The sequence below is a fragment of the Grus americana genome, chromosome 5 (assembly GCF_028858705.1).
Source record: "Grus americana isolate bGruAme1 chromosome 5, bGruAme1.mat, whole genome shotgun sequence".
Lineage (NCBI taxonomy): Eukaryota > Metazoa > Chordata > Aves > Gruiformes > Gruidae > Grus > Grus americana.
The window spans coordinates 25057568-25082891 of NC_072856.1; the positions used below are offsets into that span (position 1 = coordinate 25057568).

Sequence of the window (25324 nt, forward strand, 5' to 3'; positions counted from 1 at the left end):
TTATTATCCACTGGGTATCTGGCACAGAGAAACCTTCCAGGTTGGGTACCTGAGGATTCATGTGATTAAACCACTGTTCCAGTGTGAAATTTTCATTAAGCGTGTCTTCTTCTGTCATGGTCCTAATGGAAGTCTATTATTGCCCCTGTCTACAGCTTCGTCTGAAGACCAGGGCAGCTGTGGGACAAGAATAGTAATTTTCTTTTCCTCTGAGGAAGAAAGCAAATTTCATTGATTTCACAAGGAAATTATTTTTCCTCTGGACAACCTGCTGAAAATTGTGCGGATATCTATAATGATTCCAGTGTACATGGATTAGTGGGCAGTGTGAGGAATGGAAGTCAAATGTATAATAACACTTTGTTATCAAATGATTCTGTAACTTACCACAGGGTTATCTCCATATGCATTGGTGTGAGGAGATTGAGACAAAAGAAGACAGGAAAATCCTGAGTGATGGCCAGATTAATCATATTTCATGAAACTAGGATGCTTGCGCTGCAGTGTTTGAAAAAGCTGTGTCATTCTCAAATGTGCATTTCAAGCTTTTGAGTTTCTAAATACACAGTTCCCAAAATATCCCAACTTTAACAAACCAAGAGATTCCTGACTAACTTTGAAAAATTATTTCAAACAATGTCTCCTAAACTTGTAACACCATCAGGTCTTCATTCATGTTCCCTCCATATTAATGCTAAAGACTACAGGTGATTAATTTTACACTGGTTCATTATAAAAAATATTTCATATATTTTCATATATATTTCATATAAGTGAAAACTAGAGACTGGAAAATGGAAATTGTAAGAAGAGAAAAAACAAAAAGAATTATTTAAAGGAAGTAGGTAAGGAAAAAAACAAAAGATGACAGATGCATGGAAGATCAAAGGACAGAAATAGAATGAACCTCAGAGAAAACATTTTCTTGATATGGCTCTGAATACCCCTTTTCATTTTGTGTGTTCTCTGTTAGAAAAATCATGAGCACAGCTCAATGTATCATTGCCAGAGAAGGTAAAAAAGTATAATTCCAAGGCATATAATACATGTTATGATACAACATATATAAATGTGATTAACACATATATACTTAGATATAACAAAATCTGTAATGTTATTACGGTATTTTGAAATTGCTTACCATCCCACTCCACCCATTAATCTCCCTGTAGTGCAGCCAAAGTCCAACAGTCGAGTTCACCAGTACCTCAAGGGCCTGTTCTGCTCCACCACGGAGCACCAGTCTTTCCCGGAAGGCACACAACCTGTCTCACACCCATTTTCATTCATGCCTATTTCTCTTTTTTTTTTTTCTCTCCACTTTTTTCTCCTCGGCTCTCTACATACAGTAATGTATAAATGCTACATATTTATCTGATTATCAGTGTTTGCTATAGAATGTAATCACACTTTAATAGTGTGCCGTTGAGGAAACAAGCAAGAAAAGGAGATAGTGAGGCATCTCCATCTATGTAAACATTTCAAGGGGGTTAAAAAGCAATTAGATGGGAGGTTCATCTTTTCTCCTTTCTGGCCAAGTTGTAAAAGCTTGCCATGGCAGTGCTGATAAAGATGATTATAAAGAGTTTTAAAATCTGCATTCAGATGCGATGCTGCCTGGAAGATGCTGGAGGGCAAGAGATTGACATCTCTTAATATCCGCCAGGCTGCCTGAGGAAGCTGCCCCTTCCTAGAAAATGAAAGGTTCAGGTAAGCAAGTCATGTGTGTAGCTCTTTCAATGCATTAAAAATATTTTTTCTCTAGTGTTACATTTTGTTCCCATTACTAAGATTAACCAGCATATTCTTTTAAGAAGATGACTTTGGGTAAATGCAATGGTCACAAGCACACCAAGGGTCGGGCCGTGGTTAGTTCTCTCCTGGATCTGACAGCAGCCGCAAGCTTCCGCACCCTTAGACCCGTCAGAGCACACCCACCTGTGGGCAGGCAAAGGCAGCAGGCCTCCATTCAAAGAGCGGGAGAAGGGTGACCGATGCGGTCACCGCTGTCACTTGCTGAAGCACTGCGAGAGCAGAGCAACAAGGAAAGGAAAGTAAATGATTGATGCCACTGTACATCCCTGCTGCGTGCAGGCTGCCTGCAGAGCTCTGGAGAGAGACCGGGGCTTCGAACACCTCTGAAAGCGCCCTTCGTCTTGCTGGAAAGGATATGAAAGAAAGGTCCGGTGTTTTGCTTAGCTCGGCCTCAGGCTGACATGAGGGGAATCCTCTTTCATTTTAAGTGCCTGTGAAATCAGCAGGATGCTAAAGCATCTTGAGATGAGGGGAAGACGCTGCTACAGCCTTTTAACTTTTGCCACAATTTATATTTAGGTCATTTGAGCCTAATGCGTCCTGCCTCCATTGACATTAGTTGCAGGTACTCCATTTTCTTATATGCTGGAAGCAGGGGGTATTTTCTTCTGTAAGAAAAGACAAAAGTCACCAAATCACGGGAAACCCGTCTGTTTCTTGCACCAGGAGCTCAGTGTACGAAGGCACTTCCCATGCGTCTTTTATAGCATTTGCGTATGAGAGACAAAAAGGGATACAGAAACGGCTAGCTGGGGGAAGACAGCCATCAGGGAAAGTAGGAGGGGTGTGAAGAAAAGCCCAGGGAAAAAAAAGCAAGGCTGCAAAACGTAAAGGACACGGCACGTCCCTGAGCACGCACACATCCCATAACACTTCTCTGACTGCAGGAAAAGCCGCTGCAGGAAAAGGCTGGAGGTTGAGGGCCAGGCGGATAAAAACCACCTAGTTTTGAAATATTTTTAACACCAGGCAGTTGTGAGGGTGCGTTGCGTTTTGCGCTACGATTACGAAAAACCAGATGCGCGGTGCCACGCAGGAGCCAGCGCTCCCGGTGACACTGAACTGCTGTTTGCCGTCACCTCAGCTCCACGGGCCTGCAACACAGCACGGGGGGAGCTCGACCGCCAGCCGGCTGGGGGCGCTGCGCCGGCGCCGGCACACGACCGCTCTGGGACTTCCGCCTCGTTGGCGCTGACGGCGGCGGCCTGAGCGGTAGCGGCGGCCTGAGCGGCGGCGGTGTTAGTGGTGGTCTCGGTTGCAGCGGCGGCTTCTGCCCCTTTCCCGCCGCACCATGCCCACCGTGGAGGAGCTCTACCGCAACTACGGGATCCTGGCGGACGCCACCGAGACGGCGGGCCAGGTGCGGCGTGGCTGCGGCCTGCAAGGCCTCGCTAGGCCTCGGGCTTGAGTAGCGCGGCGGAGCCTCCGCGGGGAGTTCCGGGCTAGGCGGGCTGAGACGGGGCGGGCGGTGGGCGAGCAGAACGGGACGCCGCCAGAGGGGCTGCTCGCCACGCCGGACAACCGGCTAGCTTCCGGGGCTGTTCTTGGTGTAGGTTTCCTCACGACCCGGACCGGGGACCGGGGGGTGGGTAGAGATGAGCTTCGCTCATGCGGTTCTGCAGGGACGGGAGCAGCTCTCGTCGCTTTTGCAACATCCTTCTTCCGTCTTGTCGGCAGTTCTCCTTTTAAGTGTGGCGTCGCGGATTTTAACTAGTTACTAGCTAGAGTCAGACTGTTTTTATGCATGGGGGCGGGGAGTTTTGCCTGGCGAATTCAGGCCTTGAAGACACCGGTAGTCATCCAGATCTGATCCAGCGCGCTTGCAGTTCCAGAGAGCTTCTGGCAGGCTCTCTTGGAGAAAAGTGAAGTCTTTTATGGTTCGATAACTGCCTATAGCGTTTTTTTAGGTTGTTTTCTTAAAGCAAGAATGGAAGGTCGATCCTCACAGCTAAAGGAGATTTTTACCGGTAAAATCTTGGCAAGATCTGCTGTTTGTTTATACCATTAGTTAATTTTTTTTTTTTAAAAAAAGGAGGATGACTTAGTATATTACAAATACAAAATATCGTGGTTAGTTAAAACTAGCTTTTGAATTGCATTAGGCTGTCGTGTTACTGAATGGCTACCTGAAAAATTAGCAGATACTTTTTTTTTTTTGTACGTAACTAGGAAAGTAGCTTTGTACATACCTAGTAGTGGATTTTAAACTAGGTACTAGTATGCAAGGTCATTTGGAAAGTTCTTTAAGAGAACAAATAATTGTTTGTGTGGGGTTTTTAAAAAAAAAAGTTGTATTTCTTTTTAAATCTGTTCACTTTGCTTGTGTAATTATGCCCTAGTGAAACAAAGCATCCTTGCAGACAGTCCAACAGAAACATCATCTCAGAGCCAACCAAAAAATGCAGCTAAAATGTTGGGAACTACAGGGAGACATGCAGAATAAAACATGCTATTACTGTGCCATTTTACAAATAAGTAGTCCATCATAATTTTGACTGTTGTGGGTAGCTTTTGTAAGATAGGAATGGCCATCTTAGGTAGAACAAATGGCAGTTAAGAAATGCAGCCTGTGACAGGGATCAATAGCAGATGTGTAAGAACCTCTGAGGGTAAGTATAGAGTGATGATTCCTGATATACTCTATCACCTTTGCCTCTCTACAGCTTGTGGGCTTCCAGAGCCAGAGATAGAGTCTTTGTAATTAGTATATATTGTTAGATTGTTCTTCAGAGAACTTTTCTAATGCTTTTTTTTAACAAATTTTATTTCTGGTATACAAATGTTCTGTGGCAAAATGTTCCATTACTTCATTAAACTTTGTGAAGGAGTTCTATCCTTTGAATTTGTCATTTCGTAATCTTACTTGATGTCTCAAATTTTTGCATTATTAGAAACCATGAGTTCCTTACTCATCACTTTTATCCCACTTATTACTTTATTATCTCTTAACAACCTTATGAATGTGATCTCTCACTACAAAATGTCATAGTCATCTCGTCTCAGAAAAGAAACTTTGAATGTGAGGACAAGAGCAAAGGGACAACCAGAAGTATGACATTAAGAGGAGCAATTTAAAAGACCAGAAGTATTAAGCTTGTAAAAGAGTGTTTCAGTTGAGTAAGGGGCTTAGGTATGATGATTCTACCTCATGACTAGAATGAAATTGAGAACTTGAAAAAAACCTATTAGGAAGCAGGTTTAAAATAAAGAGGAAGACAAACTTTTCTTCTTAGCACATCGTGAAACTTGTCACAGGACATTATAGAGTATGAATTGATTCAAGAACTAATCTAGAGAAATTAATGGATGATTGATTGATTAATTAACAGTTATTAAAAATAAAAGTCCGGACACTGTCTCTGGCTTAGGACATTCCTGTGTTACAGATTGAGAGGAAATGTGCAAAACTGAAGGATCACACTGCTTCTGCAGTTGCCTACTTTTTTTCTTGAGCATTCAGTGCTGCCAGGTACAGGGTAAAACAAACTTCTGCCTGAACCATATTTTACCTAATTGATAGGAGTAGTTAGCATGCAGTAATACAAATTCATGGAACGCAGGCTACTCTGTTTCATTGCTGTATGAATGCTTTTTTAATATGTATTAAGTTTAAGTAATTTGTTCCACCAAAAAAAAGTTGTTCTTGATGCGCAGCCTGAGAACCTGTGACTATAATAATGTGTATTTCCTTGTTTGTGCTGGCTCATTCCTGCCTTTGCTGTTGAGTGCACTGTGTTGGCACAGCTACAGAGCAAACCGGATGGGGATGTGCATCAGCTGAAAAGCAACCATTTTTTGTCCTTGGTTATTTTTCTGCCAGATCAGTGTCCCAATCCAGTTCAGAATCTGGCAACACAGAGAGCTGTCAACAAGGTATAGGGAGTCTTTAAGGAGCATTGGTACTGAATGTTAAAATACAGCTTACTTTAGAGGGAATTAATGCAGTGTACCGCTTTGTAAATTAGAATCTCTATTTGCTATGAGTGAATTTTTATGTGGAGTAGGGGTGATGATATATGTGGCTCTGGGAAATTTAATGTAAATAAAGCAGTGTCCTATGCTGCTGATGTTGCTGTTCAGAGTAGGATAAGTTGTCTAAAGCACTCTTTTTACAATCATGAGGAAAATCATAGAAAGTTCTGATTTCTGCTAGCATCCTAATAATGCTGACTTTTATTTTGCAAACACATGGTTAACCACAACAAAGACTTCAATTTATTGTAAAGTTTCAGTCCTGCAGGCACAAAATCAGAAACACCTGTGTGATTCTAATTGGAGCAGCTAGAAAATTTTCTACTCTGTTGCTGAAGTGTTTATTTCTATATTTGAACTGGTGATTTCTTTTTTTTTTCTTTTGCACCTAGTCTCTGTTAACAGATCTTTTAAGAACTATTTTTTATCTCAGATTAAGTTAGCTGCTTTAATAGGTGCCAAAGATGCACTGGTGATCCATTCCAGTGGCACAGTTGCTGGGAGAGGTAACCTCTACTTGAGAGACAATAAACAAGCAGACAGAAGGCAGAAACTCCTTGAAAAACTGCCCAAGTTCAGTGAAGGTGATCATGTAATTCTTTGAGTCTGCACTAATATAATCAGAAGTGGTGTGCAAGAGCTGTTAGCCTTAGGGCTGGCAGTTTGAACAGTAAGCACTTGAACAGACAGAGGAACGAGAATAACAGTAAAAAACAGTCAATAGAGGTAAATTTTACTAAATTGGCATGGTTATATTGGTCTAAGAGAAAAGCTTCATACAAAGAAATAAATTTGTATAATATAGTTCATTTAAATAGCTGAAGTGAATGGGAGAGAAAAAATCCTTTCTTTGTCTTGAGAATACCTCAAGATTTTTCTGTTTATGTATTCTGTTTTTCCTCTTTCAGCATAAGGATGCGTACCAGGCTATCTTGGATGGTGTAAAAGGAGGTGCCAAGGAGAAAAGACTTGCAGCCCAGTTTATTCCTAAGTTCTTCAAGCATTTTCCTGAGCTAGCTGACTCGGCTATCAATGCCCAGTTGGACCTCTGTGAGGATGAAGACGTTTCTGTAAGAATAAGAACCTTGTAGCAAGTTGATATGTTGAATTTCTTAATCCTTTTTTTTTTTTTTTCTTATAGACTGTCTTCGAGAGGGGAGGGTTGGTCTTTGGTTTTTGGAAAACTTAAGAATACTTAGTTCTATTCCTACAATACAATAATCTATTTTGTGAATAGAGGTACTGTTTGAATTTGTTTTTTCTCCAGTGCTGCTTAGATCTAAGAAAAATACACTATTTTCTTCATAAATACATCATAGTAGTTTCACAGCAAATAAGATGTTTGGACTGCCATAAAAGTCTGAAACTTGAATATCACTTTCTGAATATGATACTCATGTTAAAAGAATATGTGGTTATTTTCTCAAATTTGGCTGATTTTTCTGCCAAACTTTGGTAGTTGAATTGCCTGGGGTTTTTCGGTAATTACTTTAATTTTTAAAATTTTCTATTTCCACAATACTGACAATTTTGACAGATCCGGCGACAAGCAATCAAGGAATTGCCTCAGTTTGCCACTGGAGATAATCTTCCTCGGGTAGCAGACATACTGACCCAGCTTCTACAGTCAGGTAGGAGATATTGGTAGTTTCCTGGCTGAATGCCTTGTGGCACACCTAAAAATGTACACAACTTTGTTCTATAAAACATTTTATACTGATTGATAAGTTGTTACAAAGCAGTCTGTCCCCGTGCCATTCACGTCCTGCTTCTGCTCTTCCCCGCCCCCACCTTTATATTTCCTGTACAGTTATGCTGCTAATGCTGTTGAAAGGTCGCTAATTACCCTAATTTAAATTGAAAATCTTTCATTTAAATATAACTTTTTTTTCATTCAAATTCTCTGAAAGCATCCGTAGAAAAACAAGGGGTAAAAAAAGCAAAACAAAACCCCCTCCACTTACGGACTGCAGCAAATTGTCTTCTGAAAAAGAGTTACTGGATTTCTAATCCAGGTACTCAGGAAATTTAAAAATCCTGAAGGCATTTTCTTCCATACAGTGCATTTTTGGTACAAAATATTTAATTATAATTTGATATACAATATGTATTTTTTTAATCTCAGTTATAGAGTGCTAAATATTAGATGTTCAAATTTGTAGTAAAAATGCATGATTAAGTCTCTAGGCTTCTCAGAAGAGACTTTTTCTTCTTTGAGATTTATACATTGCTCCATTTAGTTCAAGAGGAAAATTGTTTCTCCCACCTAGAAATACTGTACATTACTTAAGAGTTTAAAAAGAAATAACTATTTGCTTTACTTGAATTTAGTAAAGGTCACCTTGTTTATTCAGCTGTTCCCTAAAATGACTAAATATATTGATTAATAACTTCCCTTCAAGTGTTCAGTCCTATTGAGTTTGTAATGTTAAAAGTTTTGGCAGGGAGGCTGAAGTGGCAAAAAGTTTTTTGCTTTGCTTCCAGCTTTCATAATAGGGGCTTTCTGCTTCCTCAGTCTAGTAGTCCTTAAAAATACAAGTTATGTTGTTTATAATTAGATGCTGAAGATAGAATGCTTCTTGTGTGATATCAGAAATCTTTTTTTTTTCTGCTCTTATGTTCGTATTTCAAGGATAAGCATATCAGATTTTTTTCTCTCTTCAGATGATTCTGCAGAATTCAATTTGGTGAACAATGCTTTGCTCAGTATATTTAAGATGGATGCTAAAGGTAAAGGGCACGTGTTTCTATAAATGCTTTTTGTCAATACCTCCCAGTCTCTAGTAAGATGAGAACAGGACTCAATTTTGTATCTTCTTAGTAGAATGCAAAAGTTAGAGAGAGACACTCATAGTATAATTTTACAAACGATACTGAAGTTTTCAATAATCATGGATCTAAATTATACAGACCAATAAAAGAATGTGGATTCTTATGTCAAGCTACATGAAAATTGTGGGGATTTAAAAGTTAATGTAGCAGTTATTTTAAAATGTGTCATGGAGTCTTACAAGAGGAAACTTCTTTCTTCTGCGTAGAGGGTTCAGCTCTTACCTTCAGAAATAATTTGTGTTACCTGATTTGTTCTCCATTCAGGGACTTTGGGAGGCTTATTCAGTCAAATTCTTCAGGGAGAGGATATTGTGAGAGAGCGAGCCATCAAGTTCCTGTCTACGAAACTGAAAACCCTGCCTGAGGAGGTGATGACAAAGGAGGTAGAAGAGTTCATACTGACTGAATCAAAGAAGGTGAGTGTCTTACTTCAGTACAAACTTAAGTAGCATTAAACCATCCCTTATCACTGGCATTGCTTTGGAGGTCTGTTTAAACCACGTGTATAGTTCAGCATTGTACAAATGTGATCTTCTAGATATCCTATTCTGCTACAATCCAAACTTTGCAGCTTTTTTTTTGTGGGAATGTTAAAATTAACGCTAGGCTCTTTTCATTTTGTAAGGGTGACTTTTATTTGAATCATAGAATCGTTCATGTTGGAAAGGGACTTTGGGAGATCAATGACCTCAGTGAATCATGCTCAGTTGAATTCAGATGAGATTTCTCTGTGCTTTGTGCAGTTGGGTTTTGAAAACCTCTAAGGATGGAGATTTCTTACACTGTCTGGGCAACCAGCTCCAATGGTTAATTGTCCTCAACATGATTTTTTTTATTATTTGTCCAGTTGGAACCTCCCAGTTCAGTTTTGTGTCATTGTCTCATTCTCACCCTGTCCACCTCAGTAAAGAACCTGACTTTTAGTCTTGGTGACTTGCTCTTAAGTATTAGAAGATTAGTGTTAGGTCATCTCACCCCCTTATGACTTTTTTTCCTTTAGGCTGAAAAAGCCCAGTGTCCTTATGTTCACCTCACAGGTCATGTGCTCTAGACACTGATCACCTTTTTGGCTGTGCTTTCTAAAGCTTATAAACAACTTCCTCATACAGGAGGGCCCAACACTGGGTACAGTATTCCAGATTTGCTCTAATGAAGGCATAGCAAAGGAGAAGCCTCCATCCCTTTGCTTCCCTCAGTCTTCTGACTATGCTGTTGTCACAGCCCAGGACACTGTTCATCACCCAAGGAATGCTGCTGACATTTATGTTTAGCCTGCTGTCCCCCAGAACCATCAAGGTCTTTTCAGCAGAGCAGTTCCCCAGCAAGTCAGTCCCCAACATGTGCTGATGCAGGGAAGTTGGTTCATCCCAGGTGCAGGACTTTGCATTTGTCTTTGTTGAATTTTGTGAGATTCCTGTGCATTCCCCAAGCTGAGAAAGGTACAAAAAGTATTAAAACAATCAGTAATGAGTAGATACTCATTTAATGTTTATTCTGCCTTAAGCATACGATTGTGTTAGATAAGAAATTTGTTCTTAAGGTTAGAGTTCAAGAAAAATAATGTTGCCTATGTGCAATTTGTTGGCAGTTACTTTAATTTGGAGGTGCGTACAATTATACTGCACGTTTTCATGTGTTCCTTTAAACTTATGTTTTTAAATAACTGGAAGCTAAATTTAAATGCTAAATATTTGCACATTTTACTTTTTCAAATCAAGTAGGTTTGACTGGGAGGTTTGCAAATTACCACCATAGAAATACGTTTTCTGGTGTTCTCCTAAGGTACTGGAAGATGTGACGGGCGAGGAATTTGTTCTATTCATGAAAATATTGTCTGGATTAAAAAGCTTACAGACAGTAAGTGGGAGGCAACAACTAGTAGAGCTGGTAGCCGAACAAGCTGACCTGGAACAAACATTCAATCCATCTGATCCAGATTGTGTGGACAGACTTCTACAGTGTACTCGCCAGGCAGTGCCACTCTTCTCAGTATGTATTTATTTGCTTTGTATGAGGAATATTGTGGAAAGTTAACGGCTGTAGCTTCTCTTTGCTGTTCTCGATTATGTTAGAATGACAGCATATCAATACTTTTCCACCTTCAGCTTCTAATGTATTAAAATGTTGGAAAACATCCTTAAAGCCTCTGAATACAAAGAGCTTCTGTGTTAATCTCTGCTTTTTGACATTTTCTTCCAAATTTAAGATGTTACAGATTGACAAGATTCTCACATTAGGCTCATACATGTAGGAGTTTGATTATTTCAAGTCTACTGCCAGGCAATTGCAGCACCTGAAGGCCTATTCTTGGGTTACAGGCAATCTTTTCAGCCCTTGTTGCAGGCAGCCTCTGAGTTTAAGCTACCTGGGAAGGGTCTCTGTGTTTTAGGAGTTAGAGGGAAGTTTAATAAAGCTTTAAGGTGTAGCTGTGTGGTGGGCATTTATAACGGTGGTGGAATGATGGGGTAGAAACATTTCACTGTTTCAAACTCAGAGTAGCCCGAGTAATGTGTGGTGTTTTTTGCAGAAAAATGTTCATTCCACAAAATTCGTTACTTACTTCTGTGAGCATGTTCTGCCAAACCTCAGTTCTTTGACTACTCCAGTGGAGGGTCTTGATATCCAGTTAGAGGTAAGCCAAAGCTAAAATGTCTTTCAAATTGTAAAAAATAAGCACCTTAGATGAAGACAGCTATTTTAAAAGTTGCAAACTCTTTTCTTCAATGGTTTTCAGTTCTTGGCTTGGCGGAAAACTAGCTACGCTAGAAAAAAATATATTTGCTGTATTGAGCATGACTGAGCAATGCCTTTTAAAGCATGTGTCATTTGTCTTGAGCTTTTGAAGCAAGGCTAGAATAAGTAGATCGGTGTAATCATTTTTGTATTACTGTCAAATTTTTTTAAGCACATAGCATTTACTGAAATGATTGTTGCATGGCTTGTGCTAATTTAGCCTCCTAAGGGAGTGGCTTAATGTCTGTAATTTTCCTTACGTTAATCAGTGATGCAGCTTCAGTTAGATCTCTGTGAATCTCACATTGAAGGTGAGCTGTGCAGCAGAGGCGGGAGGCAAAAGTTTGTGTACTTGTTGGCTAACGATGCTTGTTGGGATTAGACTCACAAAGCTGTGTTTTTCTGTTTGAGGACGTGAAAAACAGACTAAATGTGTTCCTCCCTGTTTTCTTTCCCAATATTTGGGAGAGGTTTAATTGTAATAGCTGGCCTCTACTGTGCCAGCCAAAATGATGTGATAATCACTTTTAGGTTGAAAGTTAAGCCTTTGTACTTTTCAGTTAACACACAAAAACCTGGCTATCCTTATGTGTAGGTTTTGAAGCTTCTTGCTGAAATGAGTTCGTTTTGTGGCGATATGGAAAAACTTGAATCAAATTTGAAGAAACTGTTTGATAAATTACTGGTAAGGCTAATTCAACTTTTACTCATGTAAAACACGTTTTTTAAAAAAGTTTGTATCAAAACAAGTTATTTTTATCTATTAATCTGTTTATGCTTTTTCTAAAGTAGCTATTTCAAAGATAGCTCTGTCCATCATGTAAGGTCAATTTTGCAATTCAAAGTCTTTGTAGATACAGAGCGCTGTTACCTGCATAATGCTTTTAATCCAGTAAACTGGTGGGTTTATTCTTTTTACAGGAGAGACTCATGTTGATCTCATTAAAGGCTGTATCGGCACTGACAATTTTAAGCAAATTCAGCGCTGTTTCAGAAGCATTGGGTGCAGTACATTGTTGCTTCCTATGGTAGCAGTGCTACAATAATATTTCCTCTGAGTCAGAGGTGTCAAGTGACATATAAGTGTAGGCAAACCACCTGCAGCAGGACTTCATGCAGTGGTTCATCACGTTAGTATAGGGATGGGGGATACTTCTTAAGTTGTCAGCATAAATAAACCTTCTAGTTCAAACACTGCAAAAGAACAGTCAACCTGTGTAAATGGGTCTTATGCATTTGTTTTTCCTTTCTGTTCCTTAGGAGTATATGCCCCTTCCTCCAGAAGAAGCAGAGAACGGGGAAAATGCTGGCAGTGAAGAGCCTAAGTTGCAGTTCAGTTATGTGGAGTGTTTATTGTATAGCTTCCATCAGCTGGGTCGTAAACTTCCAGACTTCCTCACAGCCAAGCTGAATGCAGAGAAATTGAAAGACTTTAAAATCAGGTAATCATTTAGAGGCAAGTATTAGAGTTCTGTGAGAAAGTGTGAAGTATTATAGCCTGGATGCTAAAGAAGCACAAATCAGATTGATAGAAGACTTATTTTGAGCATTTTTCCTAAAGGGGGTAAAAAACCAGATTACAGCTTCCTGTTGTTTATGCTTTTATTTCATGGGAATATGTAAAATTTATTAATAGATTGCTTTTAAATTTCTTAGGCTACAGTATTTTGCTCGAGGGTTGCAGGTGTACATTCGACAACTTCGTCTAGCCCTTCAAGGGAAAACAGGAGAAGCCTTGAAAACAGAAGAGGTAAGTATTTGTCAGGAATTCCTATTTTTCTAATTGAGCCTGCCGAAATAACCATTGGTACACGTTAATGGGCTGCAGTCTGTTGTAAGCATGCAAATAGATTAAGGGAATAATACTGCTAACATCTATTGCAACTGTATCTTACCTGATGCTGCATTTTGCAAGCCAGGATGATCTTTTAGTTTCTACTGTTAGCTACTCTCTGCATCCACGTGTATTTGGCTTAACTGTGCTCTGCATTTTGTTTTGAAGCGAAAATTTTCATATATCGGGGGAAAAATGTTATAGCGGGAAGTACACTGGAAGCAACTAGTTAGTATAAAACTGCAAGAAGCCTAAAAATAGTTGTAATGAAAACTCAGAAGTGTACGCATCTTTCAGTATTACTATTGATAGACCAATTCACTAGAAAAAGCAGTCAGTTTAATGTTACGACTTCATCAAATGTGGTTGGCATAATTTAAAGCTACTAGAATAGGTGTTCAGTGGTGTTTCTTTTTTTTTTACAGAACAAGATTAAAGTGGTTGCCTTGAAAATAACCAATAACATTAATGTTTTAATCAAGGTAAGTCCTCACATTATGAAGAAGTAAATTCATATAGTAGAATAACCTATGCAGAAAAAAGGAATAGATTTGAACTAAGTTGTATTGTGTTATTAAGTTAGTTGTAGCCAGCGCAGGGTTGCTGCCCACTTTACTGTTTCTGAATAGACATGGATCTGCCATTTATGCAAGCTGCTTAGCCTTTGCTGCTTCTGCTGTTAGGATAGGGAGTTGAGGCCCTTTTTTTGCAGCACTAGTTGCTCGCAGGAGCAGAAGACCTTGCTTTAGGGATCTTGATTCTGGCCAAGCCTTTTTCCTTGTCGTTTCCCTTTCCTGCAGTGACAGGGAGGGATAAGGAATAGTTTGAAGAGGCACAAGGAGGCGTTAAGGAGGGAGGAGGCAAAGCAAGCTGCTATACAGAACCTTTTTCTCCAGAGAGTCTAGGAGAGATGGGCTGCAGAAAGAGACTTCCACCCAGAGCCCTTGAAACCATTCTGATTTCTTCTAACCACCTTTTCTTCTCCTCCCTCGCTTCCATTCTCACCCTCAATCACTATGATAAACCAAAAATTTTGCCCACAGTATTGAGAAGCCTATCTTTTATCATCATAGCAGGGACATCAGCTGTCTGCCTGCAGGAGCCACTGTAGTTCATTATAAGATGCTTAATGTGCTTAGGAAGAGAGAAAGCATTTTATGTCAGTGTAAGACACTGTTCTGTTACAAACGTCATTTGAATTTCCTAATAAAGTGTATGGGCAAAGGCAGCCAGATAAGGCAGTTAGCTACCTCCACCTTCTGTCTCTGCCATGGGACTTCAAAAAGGTTTTAAAATTGTTAGAAAGTAACTGTTATTCTAGAGTCTGAGCAGGTAGCTAAAATTTTGAAGTGCAATCAGCATGAATTTAACTGTAGAATAAACTGTCCAATTTTGCCTCCACAGGATCTCTTCCACATTCCTCCTTCTTATAAAAGTACAGTTACACTGTCCTGGAAACCAGTACAGAAGGCAGATGCAAGGTAAGAGTTTTTCATAAAAAAAAATAAAACGCTGTTAATTTTTGCTGTTTACAAAATAAACATCCCCAGCAATGTATACATAATATACACAGCACATGAGCTGAAAGTTTCACAATCAAAAGTAACACCCATCCTGGTAGTAATTCAGGCTGTGGAGTGATAAGCTTAGCCTTGCTTTAGGGATACGATAGAACGAATCAACTGAAGAATAGCTTACTTCCTCTTTTGAAGTATTGTACAGGGCATCTTCATTAGCTGCTGCTAGCTTCCAGCAGTTAATCTTTGAGGCTGAACTGCTATTCCTGTACTTGTCACCACAGGGGTGTAATGATCTGTTTTTGTTTTCTTCTGTCAGTCAAAAAAGAGCAAGTGAAGATACAACCTCAAGTTCACCCCCAAAGAAAGCTTCAGCAGGACCAAAAAGGGATGCCAGGCAAATATATAATCCTCCCAGTGGAAAATACAGCAGTAACCTGGGTAGCTTTTCTTACGGTAAGTTAGGCAGCTTGGAAAAACTTTTTCTAGTGACAGTCGTGCTTTGGGGCAAGGGGGACAAACAAATTAAGCCAACTTACCATGACATTCTTGGAAGATCAAATTGTACTGTCCCCAGTTTTTGTGCATTTCTTTCTAGCCGTTGGTCTATTACAGTGTTCAAGTGTTACCAGCCTATAAACTATATGTCATTTACAAGTTAGTTTTAGTAGTGTTTCAATAGATAGAGTTAGTAATTGGACTGTTGTGTTCTCTATTATGGCACACAGCACTTGCACCCCAAATTTCCCATTGGACAGACCAGTTTCTGCACGCGGCAGAGCTGGACAACCTCCTGTCATACGACTGGACCTGTGCTGAATTCCTATTACAGCCACTGCTGATGTTGCAGACCTGATCCAGAACTTCTGGGAATTGCCAGGTTCACTGTGCATACATACAGCTATGTCCTCATGCTCGTAGAGTGATTCTGTCACTCTGCAAGTCATATTTTTGGGTAAAATGTGAGAGCAGTTGCAGACTGGATGAATAGGCCCAGCAACAGCAGCAACCCGTTCTTGTTATCCTCCCTGTAGGCCTGTTGGTCCTACCTCTGTCAAGTAAACAGCCAGCTATGACAAATTATTGCCCATGCCCATAGGTTGAAAAACTGATATAAAGCACTGTCTTTATGTATAAAATAAAGAGAAAAGATAAAATCTTATGGAAATTTCTTATTGCAGACTTCAGGTGATGCACCTGTGTCTTTTAAGATAAGCTTGTAGTCCTACAGTTCTAAAAATTAGGAAGTTTTCAACCAAAAATGTTTTATTGCTTGCTGCTGTTTCTTGTTAGTGAGATGCTTAGGCCTCTGATCAGCTTTTGATTTCTGTACTCTTTAAAATAAGCTCACAGTTCTCTTTGTAGATTAATACGACCTGTATTTTAAGACTGGACATGAAGAGAAAGCATGGAAGGGGAATGAGAGTTTGATATATTTTCAAACAAATCCAAAGAAACTTTAACAAAATATTTTGTGAGGTTTTTTGCTGTGATCAGATTTGTTCTTAACAAAGGGAAAAATTTTCTACAGTGCACAAATAGTTTGTGCGGTATCCATCTATGTCTAAGATTTTTAATTGGATATACTTAATGTACCAGCCCAGCAAAAAAACTGAAGTATGCTGGTGATAAGGATAGAAAAGGACAGATAGACGGACAAAGTTGTGGGTTTCCATCATTTTATAAAATCACTAGGAGCAGGTCAGACAAACACCTCAAGATTGACAGGGTGTCATTGGACAGAAGGATGAGCTCGGTAGCCTCATGAAGTCGTTTACAGACCAGTTTTCAATTCTGTGATAATGGATTGGCCCAAATATAGTTCTAAAATAATGGGACCGTTAGATAGCATAGTATGCAGAAAGACTTAAGTTTAGTTCAGAGCAGCTAGTTCTCCTGATCCTCCTTTTACAATTAGTGAGGTCCATTGTCGATCAAAGCATAATTCAGAGACTTAAGTCAGCCCTCAGGACCTCCAGTTATTGGTATTTAGTTGTAATCTATATGCAGCATAAAACCTGTATTCAAAGTTTCGACTTTTATTTCAGAGCAAAGAGGTGGTTTCCGGGGTGGACGAGGAAGAGGCTGGGGAGGACGTGGCAATCGTAGCCGAGGAAGAATCTACTGAGTAGACTGCTAAATCTTCCATAGCCCTGAAGGGCTACAGTGAAAGTGCTACTCAGCAAGTTTGCTTGGAGTATCGTTTCCTTCAAGGACTGCCTTCCACTAAGACTGACTTAAATGTTCTTTATACCTTTGTATGTATGATCTACTTTTCTAACGGACTACAACTTGTCCATAGTGAAACTACAACTGTATTTTTGGATGCTTACAGTCGGCAGTTTTGGGTTCTTATTTTTGAAGTGTCTTCAGGATTTATTCAAAATTGGAAAAGAGCATAGATGTTTTATCAAAAGCTACATCTCAACAGTTTGTATATTAACCTAAAAATCAGCTACTGCATAACTGAAATTATATAATTGAGTTTATGTATTAAGTAATGGGCAGGAAAGGCATGACAACAGATACACGTCAGATAAGCTTAGCAGCTGAAGTAATCCTTTCCTCATCTGTAACTATATTTTGCAATATGTGGAGAAGAGTACCATTGTTAAATTCGCTTTGATTTACTTTTTTGAATGGAATTGAATGAGGTACATGCTGGTTTTTTAAAGTTTGCAACATGGATGAAAATTTATTTTGCTTGTAGCATGAAGCAGTCCTTTTACTTAGAGATGTGGAGAATGTGGTGGTTTTTGGTTTGCACATCTTACTCTTCTCCGTGCATTGTAATGCAAAAGTGATGTGTTGCAAATGAATTTTTAATGTTTAATATGAATATGTGCATATAGTTACGCCGTGAAATTTCAGTAAATGAACAGGAAAAACAAAACAATAAATGACTAGAATTCTTCCAGGAATGGGTGAAGACTGATGCAGTGATTAAGCTTCATAGGCTGGAGCCAGACGGTAGCAGTGCCTGGCTCTTTTCTATGTTTTGCAGATTTCTGGGTTAGTTGGCACTTGAGGGTTGGTTGTTTGGGGTTTTTTTTTTTTTTTGTTTTGTGGGTTGGGTTTTTTTGTTGGTTTGGTTTGTTTTGGGTTTTTTTTTTACCAATACAGTTGCATTTAAAAATATATAAATAAAATTGTATTTTGGGTAACATTGAAAAATTCCGGCTATGTAGTCCAATTCAGGTGGAAAAGTTAACAATTCCATGCTATTTTTTGCCATAGCAACTTGGGATTCTTATTTACTGGTGTACACCAAGGAAATACAATGTAAGAGCACAATGCTTTTTTTTTTTTTTATTCTCATCACTCAAAATTTTTACTTCTCAGGTCATTCAACATTGTAAAGGAATTAGCATATAGTAAAAAGAAGTTGTGACAGAGGAAAAGAATTTTAATAAGTGTTCTGGGGCGTGTTCATGTAAAATAGCTTAGACTTTAGAAGAATGAAGATTATTTCTTATCCTCCTTTTTTTGTCCAGCCATTTGATATCCACAAACACAGACAAATGCCTGACAGTGATTTCCCCACCTAGTTCCATTTGTATTTGCTTGTGAATCTGACTCAGGTGTATTCATTAACACTCTTTGATACTTATCACTATCATCAGAAGGCCAGAATACGAAACTATGTCAAAGTTAGGGACATTGTTGATGCTAAATTATAAGTCTATTTTTGCTTAACTCTGGAGCAGCAGGCAGCAAACTTCGGACATTCCAGGACATGTGAGCTGTCTTTGTATTTCTGATTACACGCCAGCTGCTAAACTCAGATTTGTCATTAAAACCAACAAACTTGGCAAAGAGCTTTCAAGGACAAATTTGTGAGATCAAAATGTCACTCTGAAAATAGGCGCTAGATGGGTAATAAGCTTCCATTGGGAAAAAAAATAGACATTTTGCACTTGTGGCTATAATTTGTGTTTTGAGGAGATTTAAAAATGTAATCTCAAAGCCTAAACATAGCTTGGATTTAGACTAGTAACTAGGTACTAGCAGCTTATTTTCTCACTAAATTTTGAGTGAGTTGTCTTTACAGGACTCCTGTTTTTCAGAGGTGATGTGCAAAGTTCTTGTGGCCTCAGTAGTAGTTAGATTATCTCCCTCTCCCCCCAGTTTCATATTTAATTTTAATGCAGTGAGTTCTTGTGGAGACACCTGTTTACCATCTTGTTGAATTGTAAATGTTCCCTTATGCTTTTGGAATAAATTCATTTTGTAATTTTGTTTGGCTCATTGTTTCACAGTTACTCTGCAACATTTTGTGTTGGCTTAGTAAAAGGGACTGTGGTACCTTTTTATTTTAGTGACTTACTCTTTAGATGGCTATAGATGTATTGAGCTGTTTGCCACTGAGGAATGTATCTTGAAACAGCTCATGCAGTCTTGCTAACTGTTAAGTAATTCAACTTTTAAATGTAAAGTTTTGGATAGGAATTTAAATATTCAGCAAAAGCTGCATGTCATACACCTTATTTGGGAATTACTGTGTGAAAAGGAGTCATTCATTGTCTTATTCAACCTCCTCGATGTTGACAGTGCAATAAAATTTGTTAGTATCTATGATAGAGCAAGAGTGGCTTGGTGTAGCAGCCTAGGTTTTTTGGTGAAGTCTCTAACAGGCCCCACATGAAAACTGGCGGTGGTAAGGAACTATAACACTTGTGGGAATATGTTCTGTATCCTGAGAGAAACTATATCCCCTGCATTAGTTTAACCACTGTCACACCATTTGTAAATTTTTTTCTTGTTTTCTGTTTAATGGGTTTGAGTTAGTGGCAGATGTTAGTGTCTAACGGCTCTGGGAAGTCTGGAGTCCCCAAGACACAGAATGTTTGCAGCTTGCAAAATTAAAGAGTCAAACAGACCAAAGTTTGAATGTGGCAGCTTTTAGATCTCCCTCAGGACTGAGGAACAGGCAGCCACTGCTGGGTTGGTATTTACCGTTAATGGAACAGGAAAGGAAAAGTTTACATTTTTTCTGTATAACTGAAAAGCATTAGAAGCAAAAGAGAGTGATGTGTTGTTCAGAGCTACCTTCAGCCGGCTCTTCAGTGAAGTGGCATTAACTGTGGGTAGCTGCAGGTACAGTTCGGTTTGATGGGGGCAGAAGCCCCTCTCCCCGAGCAGTCACGGCAAACGTTTCAGCATGCGCAAGACAGAATTAAAAAAAAAACCAAAACGAAAAAAAAAAAGCCAACCGCCTTCAGCGCGGTGCCGCACACCGCTCGTCGGCATTTAAAAGTCAGTCACGAGCTCCGGACAGCGGCTTTGCCGTTCCCGGTGGCTGCCTGAAGTGCAGAAAGGCTCAGTTAACCGGACTCGGCTTTCCCGGCCGGGCTGGACGCGTGCGGAGCAGTGGATACGCGCGGCTGCAGCACGGAGCCCCTACCCGCACCTCGGCTCTTGGCGCGGGCGGTGCCGCCACGATCCGACCTCCTTTGCCTTGCAGCTGCCTTGACGGCTACTGCAGGGGGGGCGGGTGCGCAGCTCCGGCCGGTACGCTCCCGGCGCCGTCTGAGGTAGCGACCCGGGGCTACCCGGTTTGCCGGCGGGGAAACCGAGGCTGCGCCAGGCCTTGCTCCTGCCCCCGGCCCTCCGGAGGGGCGGCACCGCCCCGCAGTGGGACGCACCGCCCGCTCGGTCTTCCCCCTCCCAAAATGGCGGCGGGGGCGGTTCCGGTTCCGGGTGGTGCGGGCAGGCCGGGATTGAGGAAGATGGCGGCGGCAGGAGCGTCCGGGCGGGGCGGGCTGGGTCGGGCGTGGGTCTTCTCTGGCTGGGCCCTGGGCCTGTGCTCCCTGCTGGCCTCGGGGACGCGGCCCGCCGCTGCCACCACCCACTGGGTGGTCACCGAGGATGGGAAGATCCAGCAGCAGGTGAGGCGCCCGGCGGGCGCGCGTAGCTGCCTACCGCCGCCTGCCCCGGCGGTCGCGGCCCGCTGCAGCGGCAGGGGGAGGCCCTGCCCGCGTCGCCGTTCACCTGCCTGCCCCGGCCTGCCCCGAGCTGAAGCGGGGGTCTGTTGGCTCGGTGCGAAGCCCTGCCTGTCCGAAACCCGCTACAGCTAGCCAGCCCGGCGGCGGTGGCGGACGGTCCCGGCATGGGGGTCTCCCGCAGCGAGCAGACGTTGCTCGCCAAACGTGGCTTGAAGTTGCCGGAGCCGCGGGGTCAGGGGGCGGGGAGGAACGATCGGTGGGTCCAAGCGAGCCGAGGGCAGATTTTAACGGGAAACGTGCCTCGAGCAGCGGTGGTTCGTGCTTACCTGCAGCCTTAGGCCGTGCTGCTGAGTAAGCACGAACTCGGGGTCCTGCTTGGGTCGTGAAAGCAGCAGGACCGACCCTCGCCCGCAACGCTCGCCGTGACCTTCCCGCGGCGTTAGGGGCTCCCAGCGCCGGCGGTGGCCGCGCTGCCCTTCGCCGTGCGGCTGATGCCGTCCCGGAGCGCCCCGCGGGCTCCTTAGCCGTGGCTGGCGCAGCCCGAGTTATGAATGAGTTTGCGATTTTTCCCCATCCCCGCCGCCCCCGCCCCGGCTGCTTTCCGTTCCTTCGGGAAGTAAGAAAGATAAACGGCGGGGTGGCCGCTTGGTGCGGAAGCACGCACCTGCCCTGTCCTGCGGGGTTTGTGGCTTTAGTCAAAGCGTTTTATTTTGATACCAGGCTGTGCCTCACGTTCACTAAGCGGCTGAAAGAGTCGATATGTATTTCATGTTTGCGCTTTTACTTTGTTCCCTCTTTGTTGCAAGAGGAACAGCGCCAGAAACCCACTTTCATGTCAGATGTGCTTTGCTTTTAAGCAGAACTGCCAGATCGGTTTCCTTCTGGAGTGAAAGAGTTAATCTCTGTAGCAAGCAGTGTGGCTTTTCCCCCATAAAAGTGTCTGTTAACATCACCTTCCTTTTGTGAGAATTTTTTGTGGGGTCTCCTGTCAGAAAGCATTAGGTTCCTCAGACAGGTGGAACTGGCTTTCTCTGCAGGAAGCCCTGCTGTCTTTATGGTTCTCAGGCACTTCAGCTGTCTGTGAGGATCCAGGCACTCTCTCACCCTGGTTAATCATAAATTAATGAATGACAACACTTCCAGTGCTATCTCACCTCCTATTCCTTACTTTGTATAACGAGGAAGTGGTGAGAGTATATGATAATGGTCTGAAAGCATCTCTGTGTGTAGATTAATTGTATATTATCAAATTTGGGTGAAGTGTTGATTATTGCATGAAAAGCAGCTATGACTTGAAAAAATCTAATGAGCTAAAATGGCTTGAAAATTTGATTAGCTAAATTCAGCACTGATGTTAAGAAATGGATTTTTATGATGTCAGTTAACTGATGGTACAGGTAGAAACTTTCACTGTACCATTGCTATGCAGTGAGGTATTCCATTATAGTTGCCAATGCTTTCTAAGCAGGGGCGTTCCCATGTTCCATGTATAAAGTACTCAAGGTCTGTAGCAGAGGTGATAAAATAGTATCTGTGGAATAACTTATCTTACCTGTACAGTCAAAATTAATCCATCTGTTTCCAGCAAGGAAACTCAAATTATAAATATGGTATTACCTGGAATATGAGGAGCTGAATTCTTCATAGCTGGGATGTAGTGCTGCTACTTGTCCAGTGAGTTTTTTGTAGTAAGGTGTATTTCAGCAGCTGTTACTGTCGTTTCCCTGGCTCTTGAGAAAATGATACTTAAATTTGTGGTTATTGCAATTGCCATCCCTGCAGAGCACCTCTGAATTTCATTTTTTCCACTTATTTGTATTTTGGGGAATGAGAAGAGTGGGCATTTTCTAGAGTGAACTTGAATGTAGTTTTAAATGCCAAAATGTAATTGTGGTTCAAAACTAACAGATAATCTCCATTGTCCAGCAATAGGAAGGAATTGTCATTGTCCTGCTCCATGCCACACTGGTGCAGCCCCACCTCAAGTACTGTGTGCAGTTGTGGGCACCTCAGTATGAGAAGGACATCAAACTATTAGAGTGTGTCCAGAGGAGGGCGACCAAGATGTTGAAAGCTCTCGAGGGCAAGACTTATGAGGAGCAACTAAGGTCACTTGGCTTGTTCAGCTTGGGGAAGAGGAGGCTGAGGGGTGACCTCATTGCAGGCTACACCTTCCTCAAGGGAGGCAGCAGAGGGGGAGGTGCTCATTTCCTCTCTCTGGTGACCAGCGATAGGGCACGAGGGAATGAAATGAAGCTGCATCAGGAGAAGTTCAGAATAGACATTAGGAAAAGGCTCTTCACTGAGAGCGTGGTCAGATGCTGGAACAGGCTCCCAGGGAAGTGGCCATGGTCCAGGCCTCTCAGAGTTCAAGCAGCATCGAGATGACACTCTTGGTCATATGGTTTAGTTTTAGCTAGTCCTGGGAGAGGCAGAGAGTTGGACTTTATGATCCTTATGGGTCCCTTCCAGCTTGAGATATTCTATGATTTATTGGCAATGGGATGCTTTAGAATTGATTTATCAGTTCATTGGTAGAACCACAATATTCCAAAATATTTGAGCTATCAGTCTCCTAATACCAAGACCCAAGTACTTATTAGCCTAAAATTTCGCTGCACAGCATCTCTTTGCTTTAATTTTTCAGAATATTCTTCATTAAGTTGATATTTATCATGAGAACTTGTACTTTTGCCAGTACACTTTCTGCCCAGCTATTTTTATTTTGTGCATTTTCAGTGGTGCTCCTGTCCATGTTGGTCTCGTAAACTCTTTGGCTGTGCAGTTTCTTGTGTTTCTCTGCAGTGTCTGGCATTTCAGCTTCTCAGTGTATGTAGAGCATTGCCTGTCATCTTACCAGCTTCTCTGCTGGTTCTAATTGATCTTGTTCTGTAGAAAAATATTGTCACATCAGGTTTTTCCATAGTACTCTAGACTCCTCCTTTTGAATGTCCAAGTATCGATCCATTGTGCTAGTTCTTGCTGCTTGCAGAGCAGCCTGAGTTTGAATTTGGAAGCACCTTACCTACTAGAAGACAGCTGTGTAAGTCAAGGCTCAAATAAGCTTCAGCTGCTGCTGGTTCGGACGCAATAACCTGAATAGGGTCACAGAGTAATGCTGCCTGCCCTACAGCTCAAAGCAGGGCCAACTAGATCCAGTTGCTGAGGGGCCTGCCTGGCTAAGTTGTGCATCCAGGGCTGGGGATTTGACCTTGCTGGGCACCTGGTCTAGTGGTCAACTGCTTTCAGTATGAATTTTTTTTCATCTTCTCTAATCAGAATTTCTCATGTAGCAACAGATGCATCTCACTGTCACACCTCAAGAAGAGTCTGGCTCAGTCTTCTCTGTACCCTGCCTTTAGGAAGCTGAAAACAGCAGTGATGTCCCCCTGCAGCTGAGCCAGCCTGCTTCTCTCAGCTGCTCTGTGGGTTATGTGCTCCGGGCCCCTCACCACCTCAAATGGGCTTTGCTGGCCTCGAAACTGGTGATTGAAGGCTGAAGCAGGTGCATTTTCACGGGTACCTGGCCGAGGGGGATAATCACTCCCCTCATCCTGCTGGCTCCAGCCTTGCAGCTGCAGCCCAGGGTGCAGTTGGTGGCCTCAGCTGCAAGGGCACGCTGCTGGCTCATCACCAGCTTTTCCCCACCAGAGCCCAAACATCCTTTTCTGCAAAGCTGGTTTCTGTTCAGCCCCAGCTGGGTTTGCGGCTGCCATTGTTGGCTTCACGAGGCCTCTGTCAGCCTGTTTCTCCAGATCTCTAATCGCAACCCTGCCCTCCACCATGGCCACCCCTGCCTCCTGTTTGCAGAGGGCACAAAGCTTGTTGAGGTTCGGGTTTTTTGTTGTTTTTTTTTTTTTCCCTTGTTCTTACTGAAGACATTAAACAGTGCTGGCTCTGGTATTGATCCCCAAGGGATGCTGCTGGTGACCAGCCACTGTTGGACTTTGCACTGCTGATCGCACCCCTTCCAGCACAGCAGTCACTAACTGGAACTTAGCCACTGGAAGTGGCTAATACTGTCTGGTGGCTAAGAGTAGTGCTATTAATTAGCATTTATGTTACTTAATTTTAGAAATATTAGCATTCTCAGTCTGAAACACGTTCTTAAAGATTGTCACCTTCTTACAGAGTTTTTTTTTACAGGCTTAAACTTCACATGGACTACCTCAGTTTATCTGAATGAATCAATAATAATTAAGATGTGGGCAAAACTTAAGGGATAGTAAGACCCAGACATTTACCCTGCTAAATGAGCTACTAGCTGTGGGTGTCCAGATAAGCACCAGTGACAAGTGACTGCCCTGCAGCTTTTAGTTTGCTAATGTGAACCTTGTCTTTCTTGTTACCAACATGCACTATGGATGAGGAGCTGAAAGCAGAAGTTACAGATCCTGGCTCATATACAAAATATAATAGTTGTAATCTGTTTGAGGGAAGAAGGGTAAGAGTATTTTATATGATTGCCCTAAAATCTCCAGTTGCTGTTTCTTCTTATAGTGCAGCAAGGGTGTAAGCCTTTACTCTGAGATTACATTCACGTGAGATTGATTTTCCTGTGGCATAAGACAGCTATAAGTACCCTGACTGAGAGTTGTGCTGGAGTTCTTAGTGGTATAACAACCTGGCAGGGTTGGCAAAATTAAGGCAAACTGAACAATTTTCCATATATCAGC

General features: G+C 41.8%; 2 protein-coding genes across 7 annotated transcripts in view; both read left to right on the top strand.

Moving 5' to 3' along the window:
• Positions 1–2977: 2977 nt before the first annotated feature.
• API5 (apoptosis inhibitor 5) lies at positions 2978–18942 on the top strand. Of its 2 annotated transcripts, none has more exons than XM_054828889.1 (14): positions 2978–3175; positions 6696–6857; positions 7325–7418; positions 8452–8517; positions 8884–9035; positions 10402–10608; positions 11147–11251; positions 11948–12037; positions 12613–12794; positions 13009–13102; positions 13612–13668; positions 14591–14667; positions 15023–15159; positions 15432–16731. In XM_054828889.1, the coding sequence occupies exons 1-14, from the start codon at positions 3107–3109 to the stop codon at positions 15557–15559; spliced, it is 1620 nt and encodes a 539-aa protein (XP_054684864.1). In that variant the 5' UTR covers positions 2978–3106; the 3' UTR covers positions 15560–16731. The 2 variants fall into 2 exon arrangements, with proteins under 2 accessions (XP_054684864.1, XP_054684865.1); XM_054828890.1 differs by lacking the exon at positions 15432–16731 and adding an exon at positions 16752–18942 and having other exon boundaries at positions 2980–3175.
• A 1412-nt stretch (positions 18943–20354) lies between these two features.
• The window catches only part of TTC17 (tetratricopeptide repeat domain 17), a 60033-nt gene continuing 55063 nt past the window's right edge, over positions 20355–25324 (top strand). For 4 of the 5 annotated variants that reach the window (XR_008577498.1, XR_008577499.1, XM_054828886.1 and 1 more), the window contains exon 1: positions 20424–20591. Coding sequence is in view for 3 of the 5 variants with exons in the window: in XM_054828886.1 (XP_054684861.1) it covers positions 20433–20591 (159 nt within the window). In the remaining 2 variants the exon portion in view is untranslated. Of the gene's footprint in view, positions 20592–25324 lie in introns of all 5 variants that reach the window. The other variant, XM_054828887.1, reaches the window with a different exon arrangement.

Coding starts and splice junctions, on each gene's coding strand:
- API5 (XM_054828889.1), top strand. CDS start 3,107: ATGCCCACCGTGGAGGAGCTCTACCGCAACTACGGGATCCTGGCGGAC. Junction 3,176..6,695: donor CCACCGAGACGGCGGGCCAG/GTGCGGCGTGGC, acceptor TTCCTCTTTCAG/CATAAGGATGCGTACCAGGC. Junction 6,858..7,324: donor GTGAGGATGAAGACGTTTCT/GTAAGAATAAGA, acceptor CAATTTTGACAG/ATCCGGCGACAAGCAATCAA.